Source organism: Anser brachyrhynchus (assembly GCF_964034855.1).
Source record: "Anser brachyrhynchus genome assembly, chromosome: 4".
Lineage (NCBI taxonomy): Eukaryota > Metazoa > Chordata > Aves > Anseriformes > Anatidae > Anser > Anser brachyrhynchus.
Genome location: NC_137698.1, coordinates 33,347,447 through 33,372,495, shown reverse-complemented (window position 1 = coordinate 33,372,495; position 25,049 = coordinate 33,347,447). Strand labels below are relative to the sequence as shown.

Genomic DNA, 25,049 nt, shown 5'->3' with positions numbered 1-25,049 from the left:
GAAAAGGGAGAAAGATCACATTTTATTATCAATTCTCTCAGATGTCCTGGGAGACTTCTGGGAATATCACAGCCTCTATTACTTGGTCTGTAAAATGAAGGTAAATTTATCTAATTCACAGAATTTTTGACTGGATTAGCTTAGACCTATTTTAAACCATTTAACAAAGTTAGAAAGGAAATTATAGATGGGCAAAAATGCAGTGAATGAGGAGGTAAAAATAAATATGGACATACTGGATGTTGTGGTCTAATGAAGCAAGATTTGGGAAGACCACTAAGTACAGCAATGCAGAACTTAGGGCCTGAGATCATGAGCGCATGTACCGAGAGGGTGATACCACCTGATACTTGAGCTGTTTCAGAAATATCACCTGCAAGAGACGATGTCAGAAATGTGCACTGAGGTGATGTTTCCCCTTAGCGTCCTTCAGGCACAAGGCTGAGGCAGCTGAGTGGGAGGTGGGATGGTGTGAAAGCCTAGGAAGAGGTGGCTTTCAGCTGAAATATTGTAAAATACAGCAAGGCATTTTAAAAGTTACTGGAAATGTGGCATCTTCTCACTGAACCAGTCTGAGTGGTATTCTTTCACTTGGCTGACCACAGCAATTTGTAATTTGCGCTCCTCCATTACGCTCCAGGAGCAGAGGTGGCACCGTTATGAAAAAGCTAGCAAGGCACTTCTTGTTTCACCACCCTGCCTGCACCCAAAAGCTGTGTGGCTTTAGCTCGACCAAGACAGTTCAACAGCTGCAGTTGTAAGAGAGAGAAAACATCTCCAGAGGAGGAACTGGAGTAGCAAGAAAGGCAATGAGCTGCATGAGAATTATAATCTTGTACAAAAGCAACGTGACTTTACCCCAGTGGAAGTGTATCCGTACGAGGGAACCACATCTCTGCACAGCACTGCTGCAGCTGTACAAAAGCAGTGTACAAAAACCACGCCGTCAGACACTGAGCTGTGTCTGTGACTCTTCTCGTCTGTTGCGATGATTTTTTCTATTGTTAATGGAGGTATCAATAAAAAGTAGGCTGTCACTCCTCACATGGCAAGCATTTCAATTAGAGGAGATTTGTTTGCTTATGAATTGACTGATTTGGGTTCTGATTTTCAAGAAAGGGAATTGCAATATAGGCATATTAAGGCATCTAGATGCAAATACTGACTTCCTTGTTTAAATATAAAAACTCTTATCTGGCAGTAGCACCAAGCTGTTCCCCATGAGAACTTTGCAAAGTCCTTCTTTAATGATTGCTTCCTAAAAATTGTAAGCAACAAGCTTTTATTGATATTAAAAAAAGAAAACAATATGAAATGCTGTTATTGTATGCCACAGTTGCCCAACCAAAACACGTTTTATTTAATTGTTGAGTAGGCTGATATTTATTCTACCATTTCAATGAACACAACCACTAAGAAATCTTGCAGGTATTTTACTAATATTTTAATGTTGCAATTTAGTTTACATCTGCAAAAGTGTTTTAGTTAAATTTGACTAACTTGGTACCTACTGTTCATTAAAACATTGGCTGGCTCCCTGAGCCAACATACTTCCCAGGTTGTTAAGAGAGAACAAAGGAAAATCATCTGAAATTAATACCTGCATATATGATTGGTATTTTCCACTGTAAGCATACTAGCTAACAAAGCCACATGGCAATTTTAAAATCTGAAATAACTAACAACTCTGCATGATTGAGAAATTATCCTCAAAATTTGCATAATAAATAATGAAAAAACACCTATTTATGTATTCTTTCAGATCGCTTATCTAGCAAAATCACTGATCTTGGTTATACATGTGGATTACTCTCTTACAAATCACTTACTTCCCCCCTCTTCAGTTTTTGCCTGTTTTGTTAATTTCCTTTTACCACGAGGGGTGAATAATGTTCTTTTGAGAAACAACTTTGAAAGGAGGTTTTTAGTTTTATAGATCTGTAAAGTGTCCAGAACCACACACAACAGCAATATACACATATGAAAATCAGAAATAGTGAAATATTTTTTAACAATTTCGAAAACATACCTAATTCTGCACATTACAAGAATGACCTTGAGGAAGCTTTTGATTTTATCAAACATCCTTTTTGCTTTTTTCTCCCCTTCCCTCCCCCTTTCTATTTTGGCCCTGTTTGGAAGTTGCTAATATTCTTAAGACTTCATATTTTCAGTTCATACTGCAAGAAGCAGCTTTGGGTTACTGCAAGCAACCTCACCGACTTGGTGTCTAAGCACATCTTTATTATCTAACTAAGCAAAAAGTAGAAAAGCACATAGGAAAAAGCCCATAGATGTCCAAAATAACTTCTGAGTTCTTAAAGAAAATGGCTACCTTAGTAACTTGCCTTTTGTAAAAAAAAGGTTCTTATTTTTAAACGTGGTGCAGTCTAAAGCAATGTTCTTCCTCCCCTTCTAATAAATACCACCACAGCCATATAAAGCTGTGAAGGTTTACCTAGACAATGTAAAAAACCCTCTAGCTCAGACTGTGTGCACAGGCTAAAATTACAAAGATTTGCATAGCTTACCACTTCCCTTTTTCACTGTGAACATTTAGGATGCAAGGAGTCTGCGTTTCCTCTGTGAACAAATACCTGAAATACCAACAAGCTTCAAACTGGCTTTGCGTTCTCTGTTCAACAATAAATGTGATCACAACCCAAGTGAAAAGGAATATTTGGTCTCCTAAATAATTTTCAAAGCTGCAGTGTTAGAATAAAAAGTGGCTGACCTAAAGAAATAATTTTAGTGTCTGCATTTTAGCTTGCCTTCTCAGAGTGAAAAAGGAGTCTAGAAAAAAATCATATGCTCTCTTGAAGATTTGAGATATTCATGGGTTACCATTTTTTAAAGCAAGCTTTACAATTTACCTTCAAAGTTCAGGCCAAATTATTTTCTCCCTATTGTTTTCATGAGTGTACAGCACTCAGTGATTAACTTCCTTCGTCGTCAGCTAATGACGGTATTTCATGTCTCCTGATCCTCACCTTGCAAGACTGCAGTTCTTGTAGATCGAATCTGTGTCTAACCAAGATTTGCTGCTTACTTCCACCAGTCTTTCTCATTCAGGTCAACACCTCACGCTCTGAATTCTCTTAGAAGGAAACAGAGAGCCTCCTAATCTGCATCCAGGGCCAATGAGGTCTGCATAGACTTGAATCTTAAAGAATATACAGATTTACCATATGGCTAGTAGAAACTTCTCCCTAAACTTGCCTTTAGCAAGAGAAACTGTTGCGTAGAAAACTGCAAAATCTAAATCATAAGATTACGGTAGAAAAATTATCCATAGGGGTCAATGGGATTTACATGAACTTAAAATAAGCTTAGCCAGAATAGAAAGTGCTTTTCATAAGCTTGTTCTAATGTATTTAAGCAAGCAACATTTATTGATTTATTTGACACAGCTTATGAATTTAAAAGATTTTGCATCTGTATTTTAAAATAAAGAGTTACAAGAGAATGCAGGGGGATGCCTCTTTCGCAGAATCTATACATCTCTGTGTAGGACTTTATTTATTGGAAATTTTGAAAGAATTTTCTTATTTCATCAGCATGTCCTTTGGATGAAATTCACATCAGATTTTTCATAACAAGAAAACACTTTTTTTTTTGTAGGTGTTCTAGTAAAACATTCATAGAGTTTAGCAATAGGAATTTTCTCACCTCCCCACAAAAAGAGCCCCCCCAAAAACAAACAAACAAAAACATATTTTCACTGTCACATTTGGATACAGTGTTTTCCAAAATGGTTTTACAAATTGATACCATCCTCCACCAGAAAAGTAAGCAAAGCTTTGCCGAAATATTTATTGAAAATTGAAGATTGAAATAAACAAGCAATTGTTTCTCATGGTTTAATTATAAGCACCATAATAAATTATACAGGTTTCCTAAAGGACACCATGTCTCATGTAAATTGAGATTTTCGACTATGGTATGATTACATTGCTTGAAATGCATACTTGAACAGGTGTAAATGTACTGTGATTTACTGAACTTCAAAATGCATTAATGCCAACAGAAGCCTTGTTAATGGTACCTGTAATAGGAAACTGCATTGGTGCATTGAAGGCCACAGCAAAGCCTCTATGCTATATAGGACTGCACAACTATGAAGACAAGCTGGGGCACTTTGTTTTATTACCAAATATAGTAAATACAGCAACAGTTTAATACGTTTTTGAGTGCAGATACTGCATAAGCTGATTGTGTCCCCTTTATTAACTGTAGCAACACACAGAATTGTACAGAAGGGCCTAGACCAAATCCAAATATCAAAAAGGCTGGGAGGGAGAAGAATGACCTTCCTTTTTGATCCCTTCAAAGAACAAGTAAAGGTTTATTTGTCTTTTGACTCTTTGATAAATGCTTATGCCACTCGTGCTTATCTACACGTGAGCAGCTTTAAGAAAATTAAAGCTGCTTTCTGCTGTTCATCACGTAAGAATAAACTGTGGTTAGAACTTGAACAAGGACAAGAACATTTTATTTTAAAAAAAAAAAAGAAAAAACCTTAGGTCTCGGAACTCAAGCTTTTATTTTCTGTGTTAATCAATGTTTTAAAAATGTATGAAAAATCAAGCTCATAAATATTTACTGTTACACTATAAGTAGTACCCAAGTGAAATTACTGAGGTGAGGAAGTGCTAATCTCTTCCTGAATAAGGTATTCCAGGTGGGCACCAGGTCACTCAGTGCATTAAGGAACTCAGAGAATTGGTTCTGCCTCCATTGTACCTACTACAGTTGCCATATTAAATGTTCAAGTTATTTCTTCTCTCCGCCCCAAAGTTCATGGTTTTTCCTCCTAGTGCTGGGGAACACTTCAGCTTGCTGCCCTTTTTCATCATTTCAAATGCCTTTTATTATATACATCTATGCACCTGAGCAAGACACAGGAGAAAAGATTGCTGCAACACTTGCTATTGAGCTGCCACACTTTTGTTTACTTTTGTAACTCCCTTTTTCAATTACACATCTTCACACTTTGTTAAAAATATTTATTTACATGCTGTAGACTGAATATAATTCTCCAGGTCAGCTAGGGAATTGAGAAAAGAATCATTTGTATATTGACTTCTAGGAAATCTCTGAAGGGTATCTGAAGCACTGAAAGAGTCGCTTTTTGACGGCAGAGGCTGTTCAGCTCCCTGAAGTTGACCACCTTCATCCTCATCTTCGTCATCAGCAAATGCCCCAGCTTCATCTGATGTGCTTCCTTTGGCACACACCTTTTTGTTATTTGTGGGCATTTCACAAGTTACCAAGCCGTCACATAGAGCTGCATATTCCCCCGAGGGAAAACCTGGAAACCCTCCTCCTGCAGCTCATGCAAAATCCCTTTCAGCCTCTGTGCCCTCACCATTTCGCTTGGTTTCTAGTTTTAATGCTGCTTCGTTTTAACTTTTCACAGCAGTATCTGATGTCGCTTTCCTCTAATACAGGTGCAGCACCTCGACTGCAGCTAGAAGTCAGTGCAACCCCTTTATTATTTATGCAGCCTATGCGTGTCTTGGTGGGACAGAGAGTGCCTGTGTTTAACCTTCAGGCTTCTGATGACCCTTTACACGTGAGGCAGAGGCCGGAGGAGCGAACACTAGCTGGACGGAGCTCAGATTTTTTATTTTTGAGGGGGCTGAGAGTGAAACAACACCCGCACCCCTCAGGCCTTGCAGCCCTGCCCCAAGCCCGGGCCGCGCCGTTGCTATGGCGACGCCCTGGCGGCGCAGCGACCATAGAGAGGCGCGCCCTCCGCTGCCTAGAGAGGCGCCTGTCCCCCGCCGGGTCGCCGCGCGCCGCCCTTCCGGCCAGGCGCTTCCGGCTGCCGGTGGTGGCGGACGAGGAGGAGGAGGAGGAGGAGGAGGGAGAGAAGCGAGCGCGGGGCCCGGCGCCCCCCTGCCCGCCCCCGCCCCCCGCCCCGCCGCCAGGTGAGGGACGGGGCCGGGCCCCGGGGCCGTGTGTGGGCAGCGGCCCGGCGGGGAGTGGCGGCGCGGTGCGGCGGCGGCGGGGGGGCGCTGAGGTGGTGAGGCCCTGTCACAGGGTGCCCGCTGGAGCTGGGGGTGCCCCCTCCCTGGGGGTGCCGGAGGCCGGGCCGAGGGGGGCTGTGGGCAGCCTGGGCTGGTGGGAGGGAGCCCTGCCCGTGGCAGGGGGGTGGAAATGGGCGATCTTCAAGGTCCGTTGCAGCCCAAACCATTCCGTGCTTCTTCTGTGGCTTGCAGGCTGTAACCGACTCCTGAACTGGGTGCAGTTTCAGCATCACGCACGTCCCCGTTACCCCTGGTGGCAAGGATTTGCCGGTTGCAGTCGCCTCTATCTGTTTTCTGTCTATTGATGCTCTAGGACAGTACCCAAGGGTTCTTCAGGTACCTTAAAGGAGGCTGTAGCAAGGTGGGGGTTGGTCTGTTCTCCCACGTGCCTGGTGACAGGACGAGGGGGAATGGGCTAAAGTTGTGCCAGGGGAGGTTTAGGTTGGATGTTAGGAAGAACTTCTTTACTGAAAGGGTTGTTAGGCATTGGAATGGGCTGCCCAGGGAAGTGGTTGAGTCACCATCCCTGGAGGTCTTTAAAAGACGTTTAGGTGTAGCCCTTAGTGATATGGTTTAGTGGAGGACTTGTTAGTGTTAGGTCAGAGGTTGGACTCGGTGACCTTGGAGGTCTCTTCCAACCTAGACGATTCTGTGATTCTGCAGGGCTGGAGGAGTGTGCCTTGTGATCAGTGCAACTCCAGCTAAATGGTTGTCTCAGTCTTTTATATCTATCTGCTTATGCATGTGCACATGCGTGGTTAAAATGTAGGGAAAGGGTAACGTAGAAGACCGTTGGGTTGGAAAAATTAGAATTTGAGGTATTAACCCAATCAGAGGGTTCTTTCTGTTTTGGTAGGAGTTGATACCCCAATAGGAACCTGTGCCTTTGATAATTCGAGAGAAGAGCAGTTAGGAGCAGCCTGACCTGGAGGAGGTGAGGTGTAAGCTAGTTGCAGCCCCATTCCCCACTCTTTGTCTCCGCAATGTCTTGTAACTTTCACATCTAACTCGGTCTTGCAAGCAGAGCAGCAAGGGAACTGCAGGAGCATAAAGGGGAAACTATGGTGGGATGGCAGCAGAAAGTGCTGACGGCTTTCCCAATTCTTTAAAAAATATCTTGAGAAGAATTAGCAGTGCTATTCCTTGTTGTAACTCAAAATTAACTAAATACACATCAATTCATTATTTTCCATCAACACTTAAGTTTTCTGCAATGTTACAAGAACTTCTGCTGGTTCTGCGTGCTGTGGAGGAACAAGACAATAAATGCAATGTGCTTTATTTGGACGGAAGATGTGATGCTTTCATCTTAAAGGCAGCTCATTAATTAATAGAACAACTTAAGGAGCCAGAGCATCCTGCTTAGAAAAGCAGATGTAATTGTTGAGAATCCCCTGGTGCTCTTTTCAGAGACCGCAGGAGTCATTTGCTTAATAACTGCATTAAGAATAAACCCTTTATTCAAAATGGCTTTACTCTTGATAACGTGTTTAGTTCTTGTTTGCAGGTAGCCCATAAGTATGCTCTTATATTGCTAACTGCAATTCCTTAAGTGTCAAGGAAAGGTTCATCCGGAAGGACATCTAGTATGCTCTTTCTGAGGTTTTGATTTGTTTACTTTGCCAGTTGAAGGCAAGATGTGTAAATCTCTAGGGCTCTAAAAATGGTATGGTTTTAGTTATGGTCAGCAAGTTTGAAATTACAGAGGTGGAAATCTGATAAGCCTGTAAGCTGGCCCTGCCATGGAGGGGAGAATCCCAGTCTGTTTGGTCTCCCCTCTTCTTCTCCGGCACACGTTTGTGTGGATTGAGCTGTGAAATGGTCGTGTGTGTGTGGAAAATTCAGTGGGGTGGGAAACTGAGGGGCAGGGTTTCTGGCTTAAATTCGTGCCAAAATACGGATCAAGCATGTCTTTCCAAGCAGAACATATCCGAGTTGTTTTCTGAGAGTAGGCAAAAAGGTGGGTTTGTTAACGATCGGTTGGTGGGAGCTGAGTTGGATAATGACCTGGGGAGGAACGTGCGAGAGCAGAATTGCTGAGACACTCCGCGAACCTAGCGTTGGGTTGTTCGAAAGCTCCTTGCAGCTTTTTCAAAAGCTCTGCCCAGGAAGGCGGTGAAAGAAAGTGTAAAACTTCTGTAGGAAACAAGGTGAAATACCTTCAGACTTCTTAAAAATCCATCTGTCCACCCATCAGTTTTCCAGTCCTAGATGCTCTGCGTGGCTGCTGGAATTCAGAGTACTTGTTCCCTGCTCTTTTTGTGCCTGTGTCTTGGGCTTGGTGCTGCTGGCTGGCGCCTTTCGAGGCAAAAGATGGCTGTCTTAGGATGCTCTTGGTGGTCAGTAGGAAAGCTTCCATCAGCGTGAAGGAGAGGATGTCATTTTCTACGTTTGTTTTGGACAGCCTCGTTAATTTTGAAGTAGATTATTTGCTTCTTGCAAAGCAGGTGGTTTTGTTTCTTGTAAATTTTGAAGCAAACAATTAAAATTTAAACCTGTTTTATCTGTGTAGTCATGGAATGCACTGGATAGTGTTTGCGAGACAGCTCTCAGCATTTGGGTGCTTTTACAGCAGGGTTGAGGGGAGGAACTCGATGCCACGTGTAGCAACGTTTGGATGTGACTGGAATCTCCCAGGAATGAGTTTCAGATGGTTCTGTGACTTTGTCAGCTCATCAGAGGGATTCAGCATGGTTCTGGGCATACTTAAGTGCTTCAGCTGCTTCCCTAACCAGATGGTCGTATTTGGGTACAAAGGGAAGGTATGAATGTGTGTTAACTGCAGGTTAGAGAAGGAGCCATCCCGACAGATCAGATGACTGCTTCGTAGCATGTATCTATCTGCTGAAACCAAGTCTGGCACGTCTTACAGTTAAGTGGTCCGAATTTTATCCCACTGCGAAGGCCGGAACAAGAGGTTGCCTTCTGGGCTACTTTGGGTATGGCAATAAGAGCCTCTCCCACCAAGCATCCAGTGCAATTAAAGTTTTGGTGAAGACCTGTAAAATAAAGGGTCAAAGTACCCGAGTGTGAATTGGAAATTGGTGCCTGGAAAGAAATGCTTTCGGACAGTGGGGTTGCAGGTGATGGCAAGGGATGTTGTGGTGTGCTGAACAATCCTCGTCCGCAGAGCTGCGGTGCAAGCGTTCATCTCGCTTTCAAGAAAATAACACGATGTAAGCAGTTGTGTGTGTTGGGGGGGGGGGAGTAAAGCAGCAAAATTTATTTATTTTCTAATTATTTTTGTTTTTACACAGTATCTCTACATGGGTTTGTAAAATGGTACACGCCTCTTTATTAGGTTATTAAGGGTTCTTGAGCTGATCAGGAAAACATTGCTTTGCTGCTTCTAGCATTTAATAGTTTTAAATAGCACCCTGATGATACGTAAGGCTGTGTGCGAGGTAAAAACATGACTCCAGGATCTGTGAAACTGAGGTACGGATTGTCTTAGCCAAGGCTGCGCTGCAAGATGAACTCAGCTGCCTGTTTAGCCAGCAGGGCGAAGAAATGACACTTATAAAATTTCCATTAAGGAACAGAATACCTACTCAGAAGGAGGCTGGTAGACATGAAGATGTTTGGTTGTTTTCAACTGGAAGCAAGAGTCTGGAGAGGGCTGTGTGGGGCAGCAGCTGTTCTGCTATGTGGTCTTTCATATTACTATTCAATATTCATATTATTAATAAAAAAAAAAAAAGGCATAATTTGCAAATCAGTTTGAAAGGAATTCAGTATTAGTAGATAGGAGGGAAATCCCATGTCACTCAGTGATGGCCCTGAATGAACTGCCATCTTTCCAGAGGAATTTTCTTATTTTATGTCTTGGCTTTTATGCTGCAAAGTAATAGGTTATCCCGTGTAACAAGAGCTAGAGGGTTCAGTTCCTCAGCCTTTGTGTCCTTGTTTTAGTTCCCCTGTCATGCGAGCTGCTTACCTTATTAATTATTTGCTTTATTTAGAATGTTTTATACCGTGGGAAGTTGAAATACGATTTTAAGTAGTGACTGCTTTTTTTTTAAAATCTCCGATGTGACGCCGTCTGTATACAGTGGGGCAAGGCTGACAAACTCCAGTCAGGTATGATTATACTCAGTGCTGACAGTCTGTTTAATTTTTAATGACTGTTGTTTCCTCCTTGCAAACCCCTGGGTGAATTGCAGTATCACCTGTACTTACCAGCTGTTTGAAGTCACATTTAGGTTGCGTGCCTAATACAGCTTAAGTAAGAAAAGTATCTGTCTTTCGCAATCACTCAAATCACAATTTCTTGCACATGTTCTGTGTTAGTGACTGTCTTCGCCTCTATAGGCGAGATGTTTATTATTTTTTTTAACCATCTGTTGAAATAATAAAATGGGAAGACTTCCGTTTCTGGTTAGGCATAACAGACTGAACAGCTTACTAGGTTCCAGTAAATCAGTATCAATATAAACTCGTATAACGTGGATAAACCTCCTCTCTTAACAAAATCGTGTCCTTTGCAGTGGTAGGATGTAATTGTTGTGTTGTTGCTGTAGAGCCTTGTTCGATGTTGCAAGCTGAGCATTCTGTGCAGGGAAGGTTGCTTTGCCAATGGGAGCTTCTGCTAGGCTGGATTCGTAGTCTTCATTTCAGAGACCTAAATCCTGGTCCTCATCACAACAGGGAGGTTTCTCTTTGCTTTAACAGATTTTTTAAAATAATCCTTTTCTGAAACTCTGCTTGAACTTCTGCAAGGTGCAGCATCCAGCTCCTTTCACGCCAATTAATGCATGCCAAACCTGTTTTGTTTTCAGGTATGTCAGAACACAGGAATGAATCCACAACAGTTGAGGAATTTCACCCAGCTGGAGAAGAGGTGCAGTCTGACTCCGAGGTGATTGGGTGATAGCCGTATTCGTGTGAGATCAGCCAATCCCTGCAAGGTTTCAGACTGACAAAAAGGATGATTCACATAGCACAGGGAAGTTGTTTTGGGGGTAGGAGTTTATGCGTACTGTCTGGAGTTGGGTGGGTTTGGTTTTGGGATGCTTTAGAACAACCCCGTTAGTTGATGAGAAATGAGTAGTTGAACCAGTAGTCTGCCGCTGGGTCTTCGCTTTGTGAGCCGAATAGATTCTGGCAGGGCAGAGTCAGGCGTGTACAGCAGGAGGAAAGGATTGGTACTAGAAAGGTAGCAATTTTTGTGCAACCTGACTATAACAAGGCATGGTGCATCTGTCTGTTTTGTTGGCTTTTTCGGTTAGTTTGTTTGTTTGTTTTCTTGGGAGCAGCTACACCTTGTATCTTCATAAGTCTGATCTTCTTCAAATTATGAACAAATTCTTAAGGTTCCCACTAATAGCTAGCCATTCAGAGTAAATGTTTCCTTGACTGCTCTAGAGTGAAAAAGGCGAATGCTTGTTGTTTTCTGTACTGTTTATTTCATTCATTCCTTTATTCATCAATACAAATTCAGGCCCTTCATCAGATTTACTTTACTTTTCATGCACATGATAGATTTTCTTCTGAGGATGCAGTTTCATTATATACTCAATTTAAATGAGCTGTGGGCTGCACTTCCAGAAGGGGCGCGCTGTTCAGTAATCATCCTCCCTGTTTTAACAGAACTACTGTTACGATTTAATGGTTTAGTTTTCTCTCTGATCAGTAAGCTTACAGCGAGTGAAGTTGCAGGACGCTGCATTCAGAAGCAAAGAGCAGTGATCACTGGTTTTGGCAATAGCCTACACTTGCAGTCAGCATTTTGAAATACTGCGCTACTGAAGTAAGCTGGTGCTGTGGCCGAAAGCAGTCCTTAATTCTCAATACTTTATTCCAGTGTTACCCCCTAAAATTGGTAGGTACGAATGCTGGAGCAGCGTGATGAACTGTTTTGGAGAACTGATTAAATATTTTATATATTTATATTTATATATTTTATATTTTAAATATATATTTTGGAGAACTGATAAATATTCCCCATCCCCTTTTTGGGGATAGGTCACTTCCTTTTAACCTGCGTTGTTTCTGCAGTTTTGTTTGCTGTGCAAATACACGTCTGCTGGCCCAGGGAAGAGGTGGGGGAGTAGGGAAAGCTGATGTGGAGGGAAAGAGTGAGGGGTGAAGGGCAGAAAAAAGGGCAAGGATTTGTTGTTTGTGGCAGCAGTGCTAGCTTAGACTGACTGAAATACAGGCTATGATTTTTTGTTGAGACAAGCTAACGGTTCATCCTACTTCCTTTTTGATGCTGCTCACTTAGTCTCTTTGGTGCTTGTCTGACTTAATTGTGAACTAATTCGACTTACTGAAACTGCAGAAAGGTCTTTTTGCCAGGTTAGTGAGCGGAGTCTGGTCACCGTGCAGTCCGGTGAGCGGCAGGCATGTGTTGGGGCTGGGAGGTGGGACGCTGGGGCTCACGGTAGGGGCTGTAGAAGGGGGGTAGTGAAACTTCCTCCCTTCAGCAATGAAGGCCAGCGTTTTGGTTCAGACACGTCAGGAAGCTGAAGCTAGCAAGTCATTTTTTGCTTTCTCTGAACGTGACGCCGAGGTTTGCCTCAAGTGGAAATACCTGTAAACATCTGAGCTGCTTCTAGGCCTTCTTGGATTTCATAAGTTGCCCAGAGAAGCTGGCGAATGTTGGTTTTTTAATGTGTGTATTGATAGAGGCGTGCGTGTATGCATGAGCCTGTATATCTGTGAATAATCTCCATAGTTGAAAACTGGTCTCTACAGAGAATTTGGTCTGCTAGGCTGACGTGACCATGCAACGTGAGCTGTTCCTTCCTAGGGCTGAAAGAAGGCGCTCATTGAATGCTAATGGGAGCAGCCGATAGGGTAAGGTAGGGTCTTGTCAAGTCAGTTTTTCTTGAACGTATAGCACGCTGACTTTTCCTTACATGATTTTGAACTCTGCTATGTTTTTAGAACTTTTAAAATACTTTGACTTTTTTATTTTCAGAGGCTGTGCCTGAATGTTTAGCTGCTCATTTTGGGGAAGTGTTTCATAAAGCAGTTTTGAAAGAGTAGCTTTCAATTCAGTGTTGCTAACTTAGTCTTGATACTCAAAAAGGAAGGTGTATCACCTCGGACTTAATTTTTGTGGGGTGTATTCAAAGATTGTAGTTCTTATGTATGGTTCTCATAGACTGGCTTGCCCTTGGCCTTTTTATTCTCAATCTGTGTAGAAGGTAACGTTTACTCAGAACTTGATGGACTTAAGTCTCCTTGCCATTTTCTTCGTATTTTTGTTTTATGCTGCAAAATTGAAGAAGCTTATTACAAGTTTCAGAAATATGAATCAGGCTTTAAAGCTACCAAATTAAGTGTGAATGGTGAGCTGTGCTTCAAAAGACCAAATGAGGTGAAATCTCTGTAAATTACAGTCTTTGGAAAAAGATATGTTAACATGGCTTTGAAAGCAATTTAGAATTAGAGGAGCATGTGTGTTGGAGCCTGTAGACAGTGCCTAGTTAGAAGAAAGCCTGGGAGGCCTCATAGTGTAATGAGCAGGTGTTATGTGTTGAACTCCCAAAATCTGTGTGTAAATCAAGTGAGGATAGGAGGAAGTAAGCGGAATACTAACAGGGGGGTATGACAGAAGGTGGTGCCAATGAAGAATGATGCAGGTGATCCTGAGTAAGTCGTTACACTCAGATATCCTGTAAAAGCTTTGTGTGCTCTTGGAGCAGCTGCAGGTACTTCAGCCTGACGGGCCTGTGTCTGTTCCTGAGCCTCTGACTGAAAAGCAGCTGGCTCAGTTTGATGGTTTCCAAGCTCCAAGTGAACAAAGAAACCGTGCTCAAGTGTGTGTTGATGGTGTGCCTTGTCTTCCGAGTCTGGCAAAGGTGCACGAGCATGTTTGAAGGCTTCAGACAACTTTCACATGAGTAGTTGAACAAACACTGGCTTGGTTATGTTCTGATTCTTTTTGTACTGTTTACACTTCAGTTAACTAATGAAGCTGTCCTGGAAAGTTAAGCGTAGCTTTTTGAGAGAGCCAACTTATGTATTTTTGGGGGAAAAGGTACATTTGGGCAGTGGTGGCTTGATAAATTTTTAGCATCTCTGTCTTCATTTTGAGAATGATAGGGTGCTGCTCCCTTTTCAGATGCTTGTATGTGGTGTCCATCTCTTCTAGAAGAGAATCTCTTCTAGGTTTTACTGTAGGTCATTCATTGAAAGCAGTGGTTACACAGCTGCTTGTGCTGTCCATAAAACAGCAGCATCTCCAAACTTACTTTGAATCTTGAATTGCATTGGTGCTTTTAAGTTCTTGTTTCTGCATTTCACTTTAGGTTTTCTGCAGTTGTCTGAGTCAGAGTTGAATACCAACAGTTTAGTCAGAAGGTGGCACTATCTTATGATAAAATAAAAAGCAAGTTAAACAGTTTTAAAGCTTGGAATCATCACTTTTATTTTTGTAATACATGATTAAACTTGTTGCTCTTTTCTAATACTTCTTGTTTTTCATTAGTGAGTACAATTTTCTTTAGCTAACAACAAACTTGACCTTTGTTGTAGCTTGAGATGCATTAACTACTCTAAGGATCAAGTGTGTGTATAGAAAATACTTGGGCTTGGCCCCATGTCTCATTTTTCTGGCACCCCTCTGCCCCACAATACATCAATTAACTTTGGTTGTTTCTTTTCTTCAATCTTGAAGCTTTTAGTTACTTCTGAGATATGCTAGCTTATTAATGTGTTGGGGTATGTGATGAAATGCATCTTCGCAGACCAAGTATGTCAGAATATTTCCAAAGAGGAGTTGGAAATAAAATCAGCTGTTAGGAGACTTAAAACATCAAATATTTTAATACAGATCACTTCTTGTAAATTTAAGACAAATACTAACCTGTTTCTTGTACAATAGGGAGGTGCAATGGCTCAAGAGTCTCCCAAAAATTCAGCAGCAGAAATTCCTGTGACTAGCAATGGACAGCTGGAAGATTCTCATGAGCACAGCTTTAATAGGGTAAGAATTGTCTTTGGTGTCTAACAATGTACTGTTACCAGAAATGCTGAAGTTACAATGCAACACACAGAGGACTTCAGTCAAGATAGCATTGTAAAGCTTTTGGAAGTTTAGATTGTTAAATATGTTAATCTTGTTTGCAAGAATAGCGAGGAAATTCTGCTGAAGTGTACATACAAATCACGCTACGCAAACTTGTTTTCTGATTGATCTCAAATTTTACAGTAAGCTTCATTAAATTGTCTAGCTGACTACAGTTGGCTCTTGCTAAAATTAAGTAGTTTGCTATACCTTACTGATTCTAATAATTAAGTTAAGCTGCAGTTTTAAATGCATTTAATGTGTACATATGTGTGACATATGTGATGTACATATACTGTACAGTATATGGTGACAATAAGCTTGGAAACATAAACATGATAGAGTTTATGTAAGCTGTAGGTCTCTGATTACAACTGTTGATGTAAGGGTTTTATTTTCTCTTATTTTAAGAGGAAAAAGAGTTTCTTGGGGTACTTATATTACTTGTACTCTTTCTATTCAACCTAGTTCTAAACAAACTAGAGGATTGATTTACAGGAATTGCCTGACAGCCTGCCAGAACAAAAGGAAAATATTTTGGTAAAATAAGCATATGCCTAATTCTGGCTGTCTTCTGATTTTAGCTTCAGTGGAAAACCTCTTTTGAAACTGATAAATTATTGTTAAAGTTGATGGGAAAAAAATGAAGTAGAGATTACACATTGCAATAGCCTTTTTTATATAAAAAAGGGTATATTAGCAATAGCAATTTTTTCTGAATGTGAAATTTGGTGCTTCATAATGCATAATCACACGTATATACTTCAATATTATTGACTCTAGCCTTGAGGAACCTTTTTTATCACGCAGTTTTACCCATTAAACAAGAAAATAAGCACTTTTAAAATATGAGGCTTACCAGCTCCTGTGAATTCAGGCAACCAAGTCCTAAACTAATATACATGAAAAAGTATCCAATAGTCCAAGGCAAGCTACTTCTAACATGCCTGAAAGTAAAGATGGTCACATTCTGATTTGAAGCTGTAAACATGGAAGAAGTAACTTTTCTTGTGTTGAAGCTAAAAAAAAAAAAAAAAATTACTACTGTATTGCTGTCTGAGCTCTATCAGAATGCATCACATTTGTAGCATCTTGAAAAGAAGCTATACTTCATAATGATCTGTATGTGGTTCTTTTTTTTTATCCTTGCTTTACTTTATCATCATTTCTTCTTGTCTTTGACTGTCCAGCAGAGGGTACTATGGTACAGTTTATGGAATTTGGGATTGGCTTTCTTTATTCTTACTTTGTTTTACAGTTGGAGTTATGAAAATGAGCTAATTATTCACAACTATTTGATATCTGACAAGATGTAGATTTCAAGGAAGTCTCAAAGCTTTGACAGTTCCATGATGACTTGCAATGCAAAATTATTTCTAAAAGAAATACTGAGCTGAACATTGATGTTTTGTTCTGTCCTATTAAAATGCTGATTATGGGGGGGAGGAAACAATTCTGCAAATTTAAAAAACAAATTACGAATACACCATGAATATACTTCCTGATAATTGGTAAAATAAGCATAGCCATAATTTTGACTTTAGTCTGGTTTTAGCTTTAATGGGGAAGCTCTTGTGAAGCTAGTAAATGATAATGTTACAGACAAACCATGAAGCAGATACTGCATATTGCAATATTTTTTTCTATAAAATGTCTATTAGTAGTGGAAAATTTTCTAAATATTAATAGTGTAATATAGGGTTACATATTACAATTATTAATTTCTTATTGGAAATATACATACAACAAAGTCTAATAGATACTTAAAAAATCCTTAAAACAGCATCCATTTGACTTCAATTGTGGTGTAGTTGTATAATGAGCATGACTGTAAAAAAGTATAAAACTTTGTGAAATGTTATTACATCCATGTTGGAGCTCCATATTAATTATACTGCACTTGGTGGTATTTTTTTTCTACTTCTGCTGAATGAGCTGTTTTTTGGTTTTGGGGTTGTTTTCCAAACCAACCCTCTCTCCTACCCCCCCCCCCCCCCCCAATGCATGGCAGTAAGGGATGGCATGTGATTCCTAAGATTTGTTGTTCAACCAAAATCTACCAGTAACGTAAGGCAAAACTTAGTTTTAACTTCATTACACATCATCCTAAGTTTTGATTAAAAATATGCTCATGTCTAAATGGGACAACTGAAATCTACCTTAAAGTGACGGTAAACTTGGTTTCACCTAGAAATTGAGAAGCAGGTTTACTATTTTTAAGGCTGATGACCTTGACGCTGCTGTGACTCGACTGCTGTTTCAGAGGTATCTTTCCTTTGCCTAAGAGTTGCTTCTCCACTTTAGTGTGTTCAATACTTTTTCAGTAGTTACAGTAAATGGAAATTGCACTTAGTGACTCGGTCAGAGCCCTTGTTTATTCAAAGTATAACTACCATGTTCTGTGGAAAATTGAGATGTTACATAAGTATTTGTCTGTGGCCAAATATAAAATTTGAGGTAGGTTTTTGCTGGCATGCTACATGCTTTTGTGGCTTGAAGTTTACTCTGTTTTAAAACTTCCACTAAACCCCAAAATGGGTCAAATACTTGGATAAGTTGCAGAAAATTTATACTTTGCAAACTTAGTTGTATTTACTGCTGTAATTTCTTTCACAATAATTATTCTGGGATCAGTGAAGATGAATTTTTTTTGAACTGTCTTGTACAGGTTAAGACCTGCATGTGTGACCTAAACTCAGAATATGTGATAACCAGGGCTGCTTATAAACAAAACAAAGAAAACAGTCTTGTTGGAATTAACATCTAGATCTGTTTACTAATCTGTTAGTCTCAAATTCTAATATTAAGCTTCTATTCATCTTTGTGTTTGTTATTTCTAATGCTTAATGCTCTCCTCTTTTTTTTCGTGCCAATGTTTTGAGTAATTTTTTGTTTTAACCTAAAGCGATACACATTGCACCGCAGAACTAATGTGCCAAGTTTTCAGGGGTCTTTTTTCCTATCAACTTATGGAAATGACAAGCTAAGCACTGGTTTTTACGAGGGCACTTAAGTAGTGGCTTGTTTCTTCTTTCTGAAGTTGCACTGTTACCACAGTGCTCAGTAAAAATTTTTGACCACAGTGGAGTTTAGTCCAATCAAACTCCAATCTGCATTTCAATTACAGCTTGTTGGATGGCTGGGGAATAAGGTTATTTTAGTTTCTTTTTTTTTGCGTGCTGTAATCAGGGAGCTGTTCATCTAGACATTGTACAATTCAGATGTAAATGGAAAAAAATGCAACTTATCCTGTGTTTTTATTTGCTCTTCTACTGTTATTTTGCCACAAGTACTTCAGCAGCTTTGATTGCATGGTTTTGGTAGACTGAGTAAATATGTAGTTACACAATGTACTCTTCAGGGATCTTTAGTTACAAAACTAAGCTTTACCCTAGACTTGCAGCTTTAGCACTGTGATCAGACCTCATCCATAAGTTGCATAGACATGAAATTTTTCACCAAATGTGTTTGTACTCAAGCATGGCAGGTATTTCATTTTGCAAGACAATATTGTACAAATGTATTTACCTGGAAGTGGCAAGCAGCATTGCTCATTCTTTGAAGGAAAATGCATTTAGTTGTGCAGAACATCAGATACAATAGATTGTCGTAACCTAATTGCAGGAGAAGCATATTGGATCCAGCCTTGTGGAAACAGGCTATAGCACTGCTTGATGGATCTTCAGTAAATTGTTGGTTCCCTATGTTTAAGAAAAAAAGAATCAAAAGAATATTTATGAGGTAACTGAAGTGTTTGCTTAGCTGTAAAGTTTCATTCAGAAATATGCTGGTACATACTCATTCTCTCATTTGTAATAATAAGAGATGCCTAAGGAATTCTGACAAGTTTTGTCCTGTCTGTATGGTAGATGGAAATTTTTTTAACTAATAAAGCCTGTAGCTTCAATCATCATTGGATGAAATGTCTAATGTCACCTTATTACAGAAAACCTTGATGCAGTGCTTTCAGCTCTCCAAGCTCTGTTGAAACTCAGTTATGCTTTAAAGACTTGATGTTTAGAAGAGTTTGCCAATGTTTGGATGTTTGTTAGTCTATGCTAATAATAGAGGACTTCAGCAATTACTAAGGAAACATATTTTTCTTACTACTTCGTACAAGAAAACTCAAACAGAAAACCTTGTTGGTTATTATTTTTCACTGGTTTAATTCGCTTATCCCTGACTTAGAGGGGATTTTTACAGGGGATTTTCTTCCCACAGTCTTCATCCCATGCTATTATCATTTTGATTAGAATAGTGGTGGCTTTAACGTCCCGGAAGGGTTGGGGAGCTGAGGACTGTGCAGAGGAGTGTATTATATAGCTCCTTATTGAAAAAGGCATAATGTGGAAGCAGGAATAATTAAAATAATTTTAAAAAACATTCATGTCTGTGAAGGCATTCAGGCAGTTGTAAGCTACTTGTTATGTTTAAACTATTGTTCCAAATCTATATTGAGTTCTTAACAGTCTGCATCTCCAAAATTCTTGTTCCAATTGTTTTCTTTCATTTTCAGTATGGATTCCTTTCTGCCTCTTCTCCCACTCCTGTGGGGACAAAAACATTATTAAATATTGTATATAATACTAGTAATAAGCTCTTTGCCTTTCCAAAACTCCCCCAGTCTCATCACTCAAGTTCTCCCTGAAACATCTGAGTTCCTATTCCTTAGATTTTGCTGTGTTAACTTGTATAGCTAGACCTTAATTTGGGCAATTATATTTTAATTACTGTATATTGATTTAAAACTTCTTTCTGCACATCAGTTGCAGAAAACTGTTTTTACGAGATGAAACAAAGACCAATCTGCCTGTTTGCCAAGTGGTCTGCTTCATGCAATCTTGAAGAGTGAAAATTATGGATGTGAATGATGAGAGTAGAAGGGAAACTGATGGGAAAGCAGATTTTTAGTATGACATTAGGTAAATCTAAAGGTGTGGAGTAAGAAGAAAGGATCTTCTGTGTAAAGAGCAATATGTTGGGGAATAGAAGAAATCTGTCAGTCCATTTGTTGCTTCACCGTAGAGTAAAGCTTTAAGTGTAAAAATAAATGAGAGGAGAGCTGGAATTTATTCCGAAGTGAGGATCTAGTGGATTATTTCATGGAAGATAAGAGTTAAATGATGGAGTAGGGCAAGGAGAAGAGAAAAATGCAGAATGAGAAGCTTCACTGACATATTACATAGAGCAAGAAGTGAAAGTTCAGAGCCTTAAATCTTACTGGATAGATGTTAGATCTACTCATTAAAGAGTACTTTAATCTTAAACTGAACTTTACAATAAGGCATGTTACAATTTTTTCCCAGAGGTAACTTGAATATTTTGTTAATAATGTCATCTGTCATTTAAAAAACGTGTACATTGCTTCTAGTTTTAGTTGTTCAACTGTTAATGGACTCACTCCTCAAGTTAGCTAGTGATATGTTGTTTTTTAAATACATTTCTTGAAAGTAGTGAAGGCAACTAAACCCATATCTTCTAACAGCATTTAGTAGTAGCAAATGATGATACTTGGTGATGCGTTAATAATAGACTGGCATAATCATGAAATTAATACAGCCTTGTTTGCTGTAGTTGCTCCATAACTTCTACCTGCACGAGAAACAATAGAGTTTTGATATTTTTTCCCCTCTTCATTTTAGATTAGAACGGGGAGCATGGATGGGAATTGTCTTTCTGAAAACAGTCTTGTAACTCAGCCAAAATTCCTTCACGTACATCCATTCTGCATGACTTCTTTGCTGTATCTACCATGTCAACGGGATTGGTACATCAAATATTCATACTGATTCATCTACACGACCTGTATAATTAGCTGATGATTACCCCTGTTGGAGGCACTTAAATAAGGTTAACCTTACTAAAATACCTTTAGCTTAATACAATGATTTAAACTGAAAACGGAATTCAACCAAAGGTTGGTTAATGTAGTTTGAATGCTCTGTACTATGTAGGTTTGCTCTGATTTGACTAGGCCAAATTAAACTGGTGCAGCTGTCTTGTGTACCTGTACTTCATGCTCTTACTTCTTTGCACCTTTATCATGCTAAATGGCTGAGATTGGAATAGGCAATTCGACCTTTTCACTTCATGGGAATATTCTGAGTTGTAGTTCTTACACCTCTAGTCCTGGGTCTAAGTCAAGTTACAATGTTAAAGTACTTCTAGATGGTAACTGCGTAAATGAATGCTATGCTTTTAAGCACCATACAATTGAAAATAATGAATGAAGCATCTCTTTTTATGGTGATGATGTTACAAAGTTGAATTTTTGAGATGTGTCAGTGATTCTGGAATTCTAGCGACATGATTATGAAGAAGGTGGGAAATCACAAATTTGAAAGCAGGTCTTGGGATCATCAAAATATTCCCACTAGCTAGAAGACCAATAACTAGTCAAAATATAATTACTGTAGTGTTGTAGGAGAATCTGGTTTCACTTCCCATGTTTTAACAGGAAGTGTTGATGGGAACAAAAAAGAAAGCTATTTACGTAACTTCCTTACCATTCAAAAATCTCCAGGTACTATCACAGCTTCTCTTAAACGTGTAGTTTTGTGCATGTCTTCTTTCACTTACTCTAAGGCTGTTTCTAAGTTGTCCCATGTAAGTTATCAAAGTGATAAATAGCTTCGTCAGAATGATCACAGATTTTTGGCTAGCCTTTTTTCTCTATGCATGTAAAATAGCACTACCATTTGCAAGAATGACGTGTTAAAAGCTAAAGTTTGCATACAGAAACATGTCTCCACTGAACATTAGCTTGCATGTTTATATACGATATAGAGGTGGTGGATTGATGATCACTGACTTTTTGATGACAATTCTCCTCATGTATAAATGTCTGTCTTCAGCAAGGTATATTTCGGCTGGTTAGTATAGGTATTGAAAACAGGCATGTTTTTCAACAGCTCTTTACACTGAACTTTGCTTTTTTTGCCAATGAAAGGGAAGATACCTTTGAATAAATGTTTGTGCCTGTCTGTGTAGTTACATATGTATGTTAAAAAAAACTATGCATACATGCAATTGTAGATCTTAATATATTTTCTTGACCTGAACATCTTTTTTTTTTTGTTTCGGAGAAGGGTGTGTTATAATAATCTAAATGATTTATTTACCTGTAGCTTGTTCACCCTGTGTTTAACTTCAAATGAGAATTAAGTTGAATGTTTAAAAGCAGTACAGTTGTTTAAGTTTAGATATGAACTTTTGTATTTACAAAATAGATGTTCTGCATTTTAACTCAAAATACAGATGATTGCTTAGATTCCTGTTTCAAACATGCTTAAGCAGGTTAGCTGTCTACATTTCTTTGGCTTCATATTTAAATATTTCTGAAAACTATACAACGTGCCAGGGTGCCCTTGGGGAAAATGTTTGATGCCGTGTCATTTTTGTTAAATCGGTGCATCATCTCCTCTGCTGTCCAGTTACCCTTTTGCAAGCTTTTCTGGTTTTTCATCTCCTGCTGACTTGCTTCAGAGTTAAATGGGCTCTGTCTGCCAGCTACACTACGTTGAAGCAAAAGCCTTCCATCCCACCACTAACGACAAGTAATTAAATGGAAGTACCAGAACTAAGTCAGTTGTGAAGGCTGAAAGCAGTACGTATCAGATGTTGTGGTATGCTTTATTTGTGAGATCAGGTTCTGTATGTGACTACTGTTGTTCATACTACTTATTTTTTTCCATTTTTCTTTTTGATATAATGCTTCAAATACACAAATATAGCATAATTTATTATTAAATAGCTGGTTCGTGTGAGTGAAAGTACAGCTACAGGAATTGGTTACTCTGATTGCAGTAGCATCCTGTGTTTTCCACATCAACATGATTTCTATTATGTTGGAATTCATGTTTGTAGCTTTTCCTTTTTCCATCCTCTCAGGAGTTTGTTTTAAACTAAAGACAACTGACTAAATCTGTGGGGATGTGATCCAAAGCCACTTGGGGACATCCTGATCCGCCAGGCAGTGTCATTCTTAGGCACTAGCTCGATTCTGGGTTGTGGACTGAATGGCTACAGTGTTACGCATGGACTGGATTTTCAAGGTTTTACCTTGTATGTGATGCTTTTAACTACACACATCAGAAATAGTTTGTGTACCTGTCCAGGCAGCGGCATTTTAAAGCTATTATAGCTTTTCTCCTTCTATTTCACTATTGCTCCTCTATAGTATAATCTTTTCTTGCCTCTGCATAGAGGCAGAGGGGACGTAAAACAGTACTTGACTCCATAAAATGCCAATTTTTCAATTTGTTGATGCTTAGTTTTTTTTAAGTAAATTTTACCTTTTTGATTTTATTTCCAGAGTAGCTTTTCACTGGCTTTTTACATTTAAGAATTAGTGGGTTTAAATTGCTTTGAATGCCTGGAGTTTTTTTTAAAGCAGTAAACATTCCGTAACTCCAGGATTCCATAAATCCAGGATTTTAAATTTCAGTGAGAACAAGGGAAATACAGACATTAAACCTTTGGGGGCAGCTATTTGTAGAGGTCCTTATGGTAGCAAAAATATGCAGTAGGATGGTATGTGAACTCATATTTCAGTAGTAGGCCTGCACTGGTTTTCTGTGAAGACTTCAGTTGTGTGAACTTGTCCTGACAGTCAGGCTACATTGGGGGATGAACTGGCTGGTCAAATGAGGTGGTTGTCTCACTGTGTTCAGCATTAGTGTGGCCTCACCATGAATGAGGGGAGGGGACTGGAACATCTCTCTTAGGAAGAAAGGCTGGGAGCTAGGCCTGCTTAGCCTGGAGGAGAAAAGGCTGAGAGGGGATCTTTTATATATTACATATAAATATCTTAAGGGAGGCTGTCAGGCAATAGGACCAGACTCAGAGAAGCAACAGGCACAAACTGAATCACAGAAAGTTGCGTCTGGATACAAGGAAAAACTGTGAGGGTGACAGAGCACTGGACCAGGTTGTCCAGAGGGGAGTCTCCTTCACTGGATGTATTCAAAACCTGCCTGGGTGTGATCCAGTGCCATGTGCTCTAGGTGACCCTGCTTGGCCAGATTGTTGGACTAGATGCCTTCCAGAGGTCCCTTCCAGCCTCAACCGTTCTGTGATTCCCTGATTCGCTCTGGGCTCCACAACATAAGAAGGGTGTTACGGTCGTTGAAAGTGTCCAGAGGAGGGCAACAGAGCAGGTGAAAGGGCTGGAGGGCCTGTCCTATGGGGAGAGGCTGAGGATGCCTGGGTTGTCTCACCTGGAGAGCAGGAGGCCGAGAGGCGGTCTCCCTGTGCCCTGCAACTCCCTGAGCAGGGGAAGCAGGGCGGGAGGTGCTGGTCTCTGCTCCTTGGTCACCGATGACAGGACACGGGAATGGGACAAAGCTGTGACGGGGAGGGTCAGACTGGACATTAGGAAACATTTCTTTACCATGAGGGTGGCCAAACACTGGAACAGACTTCCTAGAGAGGTGGTTGACGCCCTGTGCCTGTCAGTGTTTTGAGAGGGATCTGGATAATGCCCTCAATAACACGCTTCAGTGTCTGGTTAGCCTTGAAGCGGTCAGGCAGATAGGCTAGAGGATCTTTGTAGGCTTGTTGCTCCCTGAAGGGATCACTTGTGATGAGGAGGTGCTCAGAGGGAAACTCTTGAGATGGATGTTTTTCCCATGTCAAATTGTGAAGAGACTTCATGTACTATTCATAGAGATAATGGATGCTGCAAATTTTTAAGATATTTCTTGCCTGGAGTGAAATAGTGTTTCATCTTTAATATTATGATACTTCCTTCCATGTTTCTTGCTTGTAAAATGTTGTCTGCCCTTAGTCTTAGATCATTGTGCGCTCTGATCAGCTTCTAACTGAAAGCATGAGTACATGGTTCTGGTTGTTTGGACCAGCTTCAGACCCCTTAACGTGGTGATGTGGGCCACACTTTGGGTAACCGATGCTGTAAGAGATGGCATTCTTGTTGTGCCTCAGTTTTAAACCGTAACAGCTCTGTGGGTTTTGTAACTTTTTTCCTTGTAAATGTCAGAAGG

At 40.0% G+C, this 25,049-nt stretch overlaps 1 protein-coding gene across 10 annotated transcripts in view; it reads left to right on the top strand.

Annotated features, from left to right (window-relative positions):
* Positions 1–5,846: 5,846 nt before the first annotated feature.
* The window catches only part of ARFIP1 (ARF interacting protein 1), a 43,518-nt gene continuing 24,315 nt past the window's right edge, over positions 5,847–25,049 (top strand). For 4 of the 10 annotated variants that reach the window (XM_080591105.1, XM_080591100.1, XM_080591104.1 and 1 more), the window contains exons 1-3: positions 5,917–5,933; positions 10,811–10,890; positions 14,866–14,967. In XM_080591105.1, the coding sequence (XP_080447231.1) occupies positions 10,813–10,890; positions 14,866–14,967 (180 nt within the window). In that variant the 5' untranslated portion in view covers positions 5,917–5,933; positions 10,811–10,812. Of the gene's footprint in view, positions 5,934–10,810; positions 10,982–14,865; positions 14,968–25,049 lie in introns of those variants that run through there. The other 6 variants (XM_080591098.1, XM_080591103.1, XM_080591099.1 and 3 more) reach the window with 6 other exon arrangements.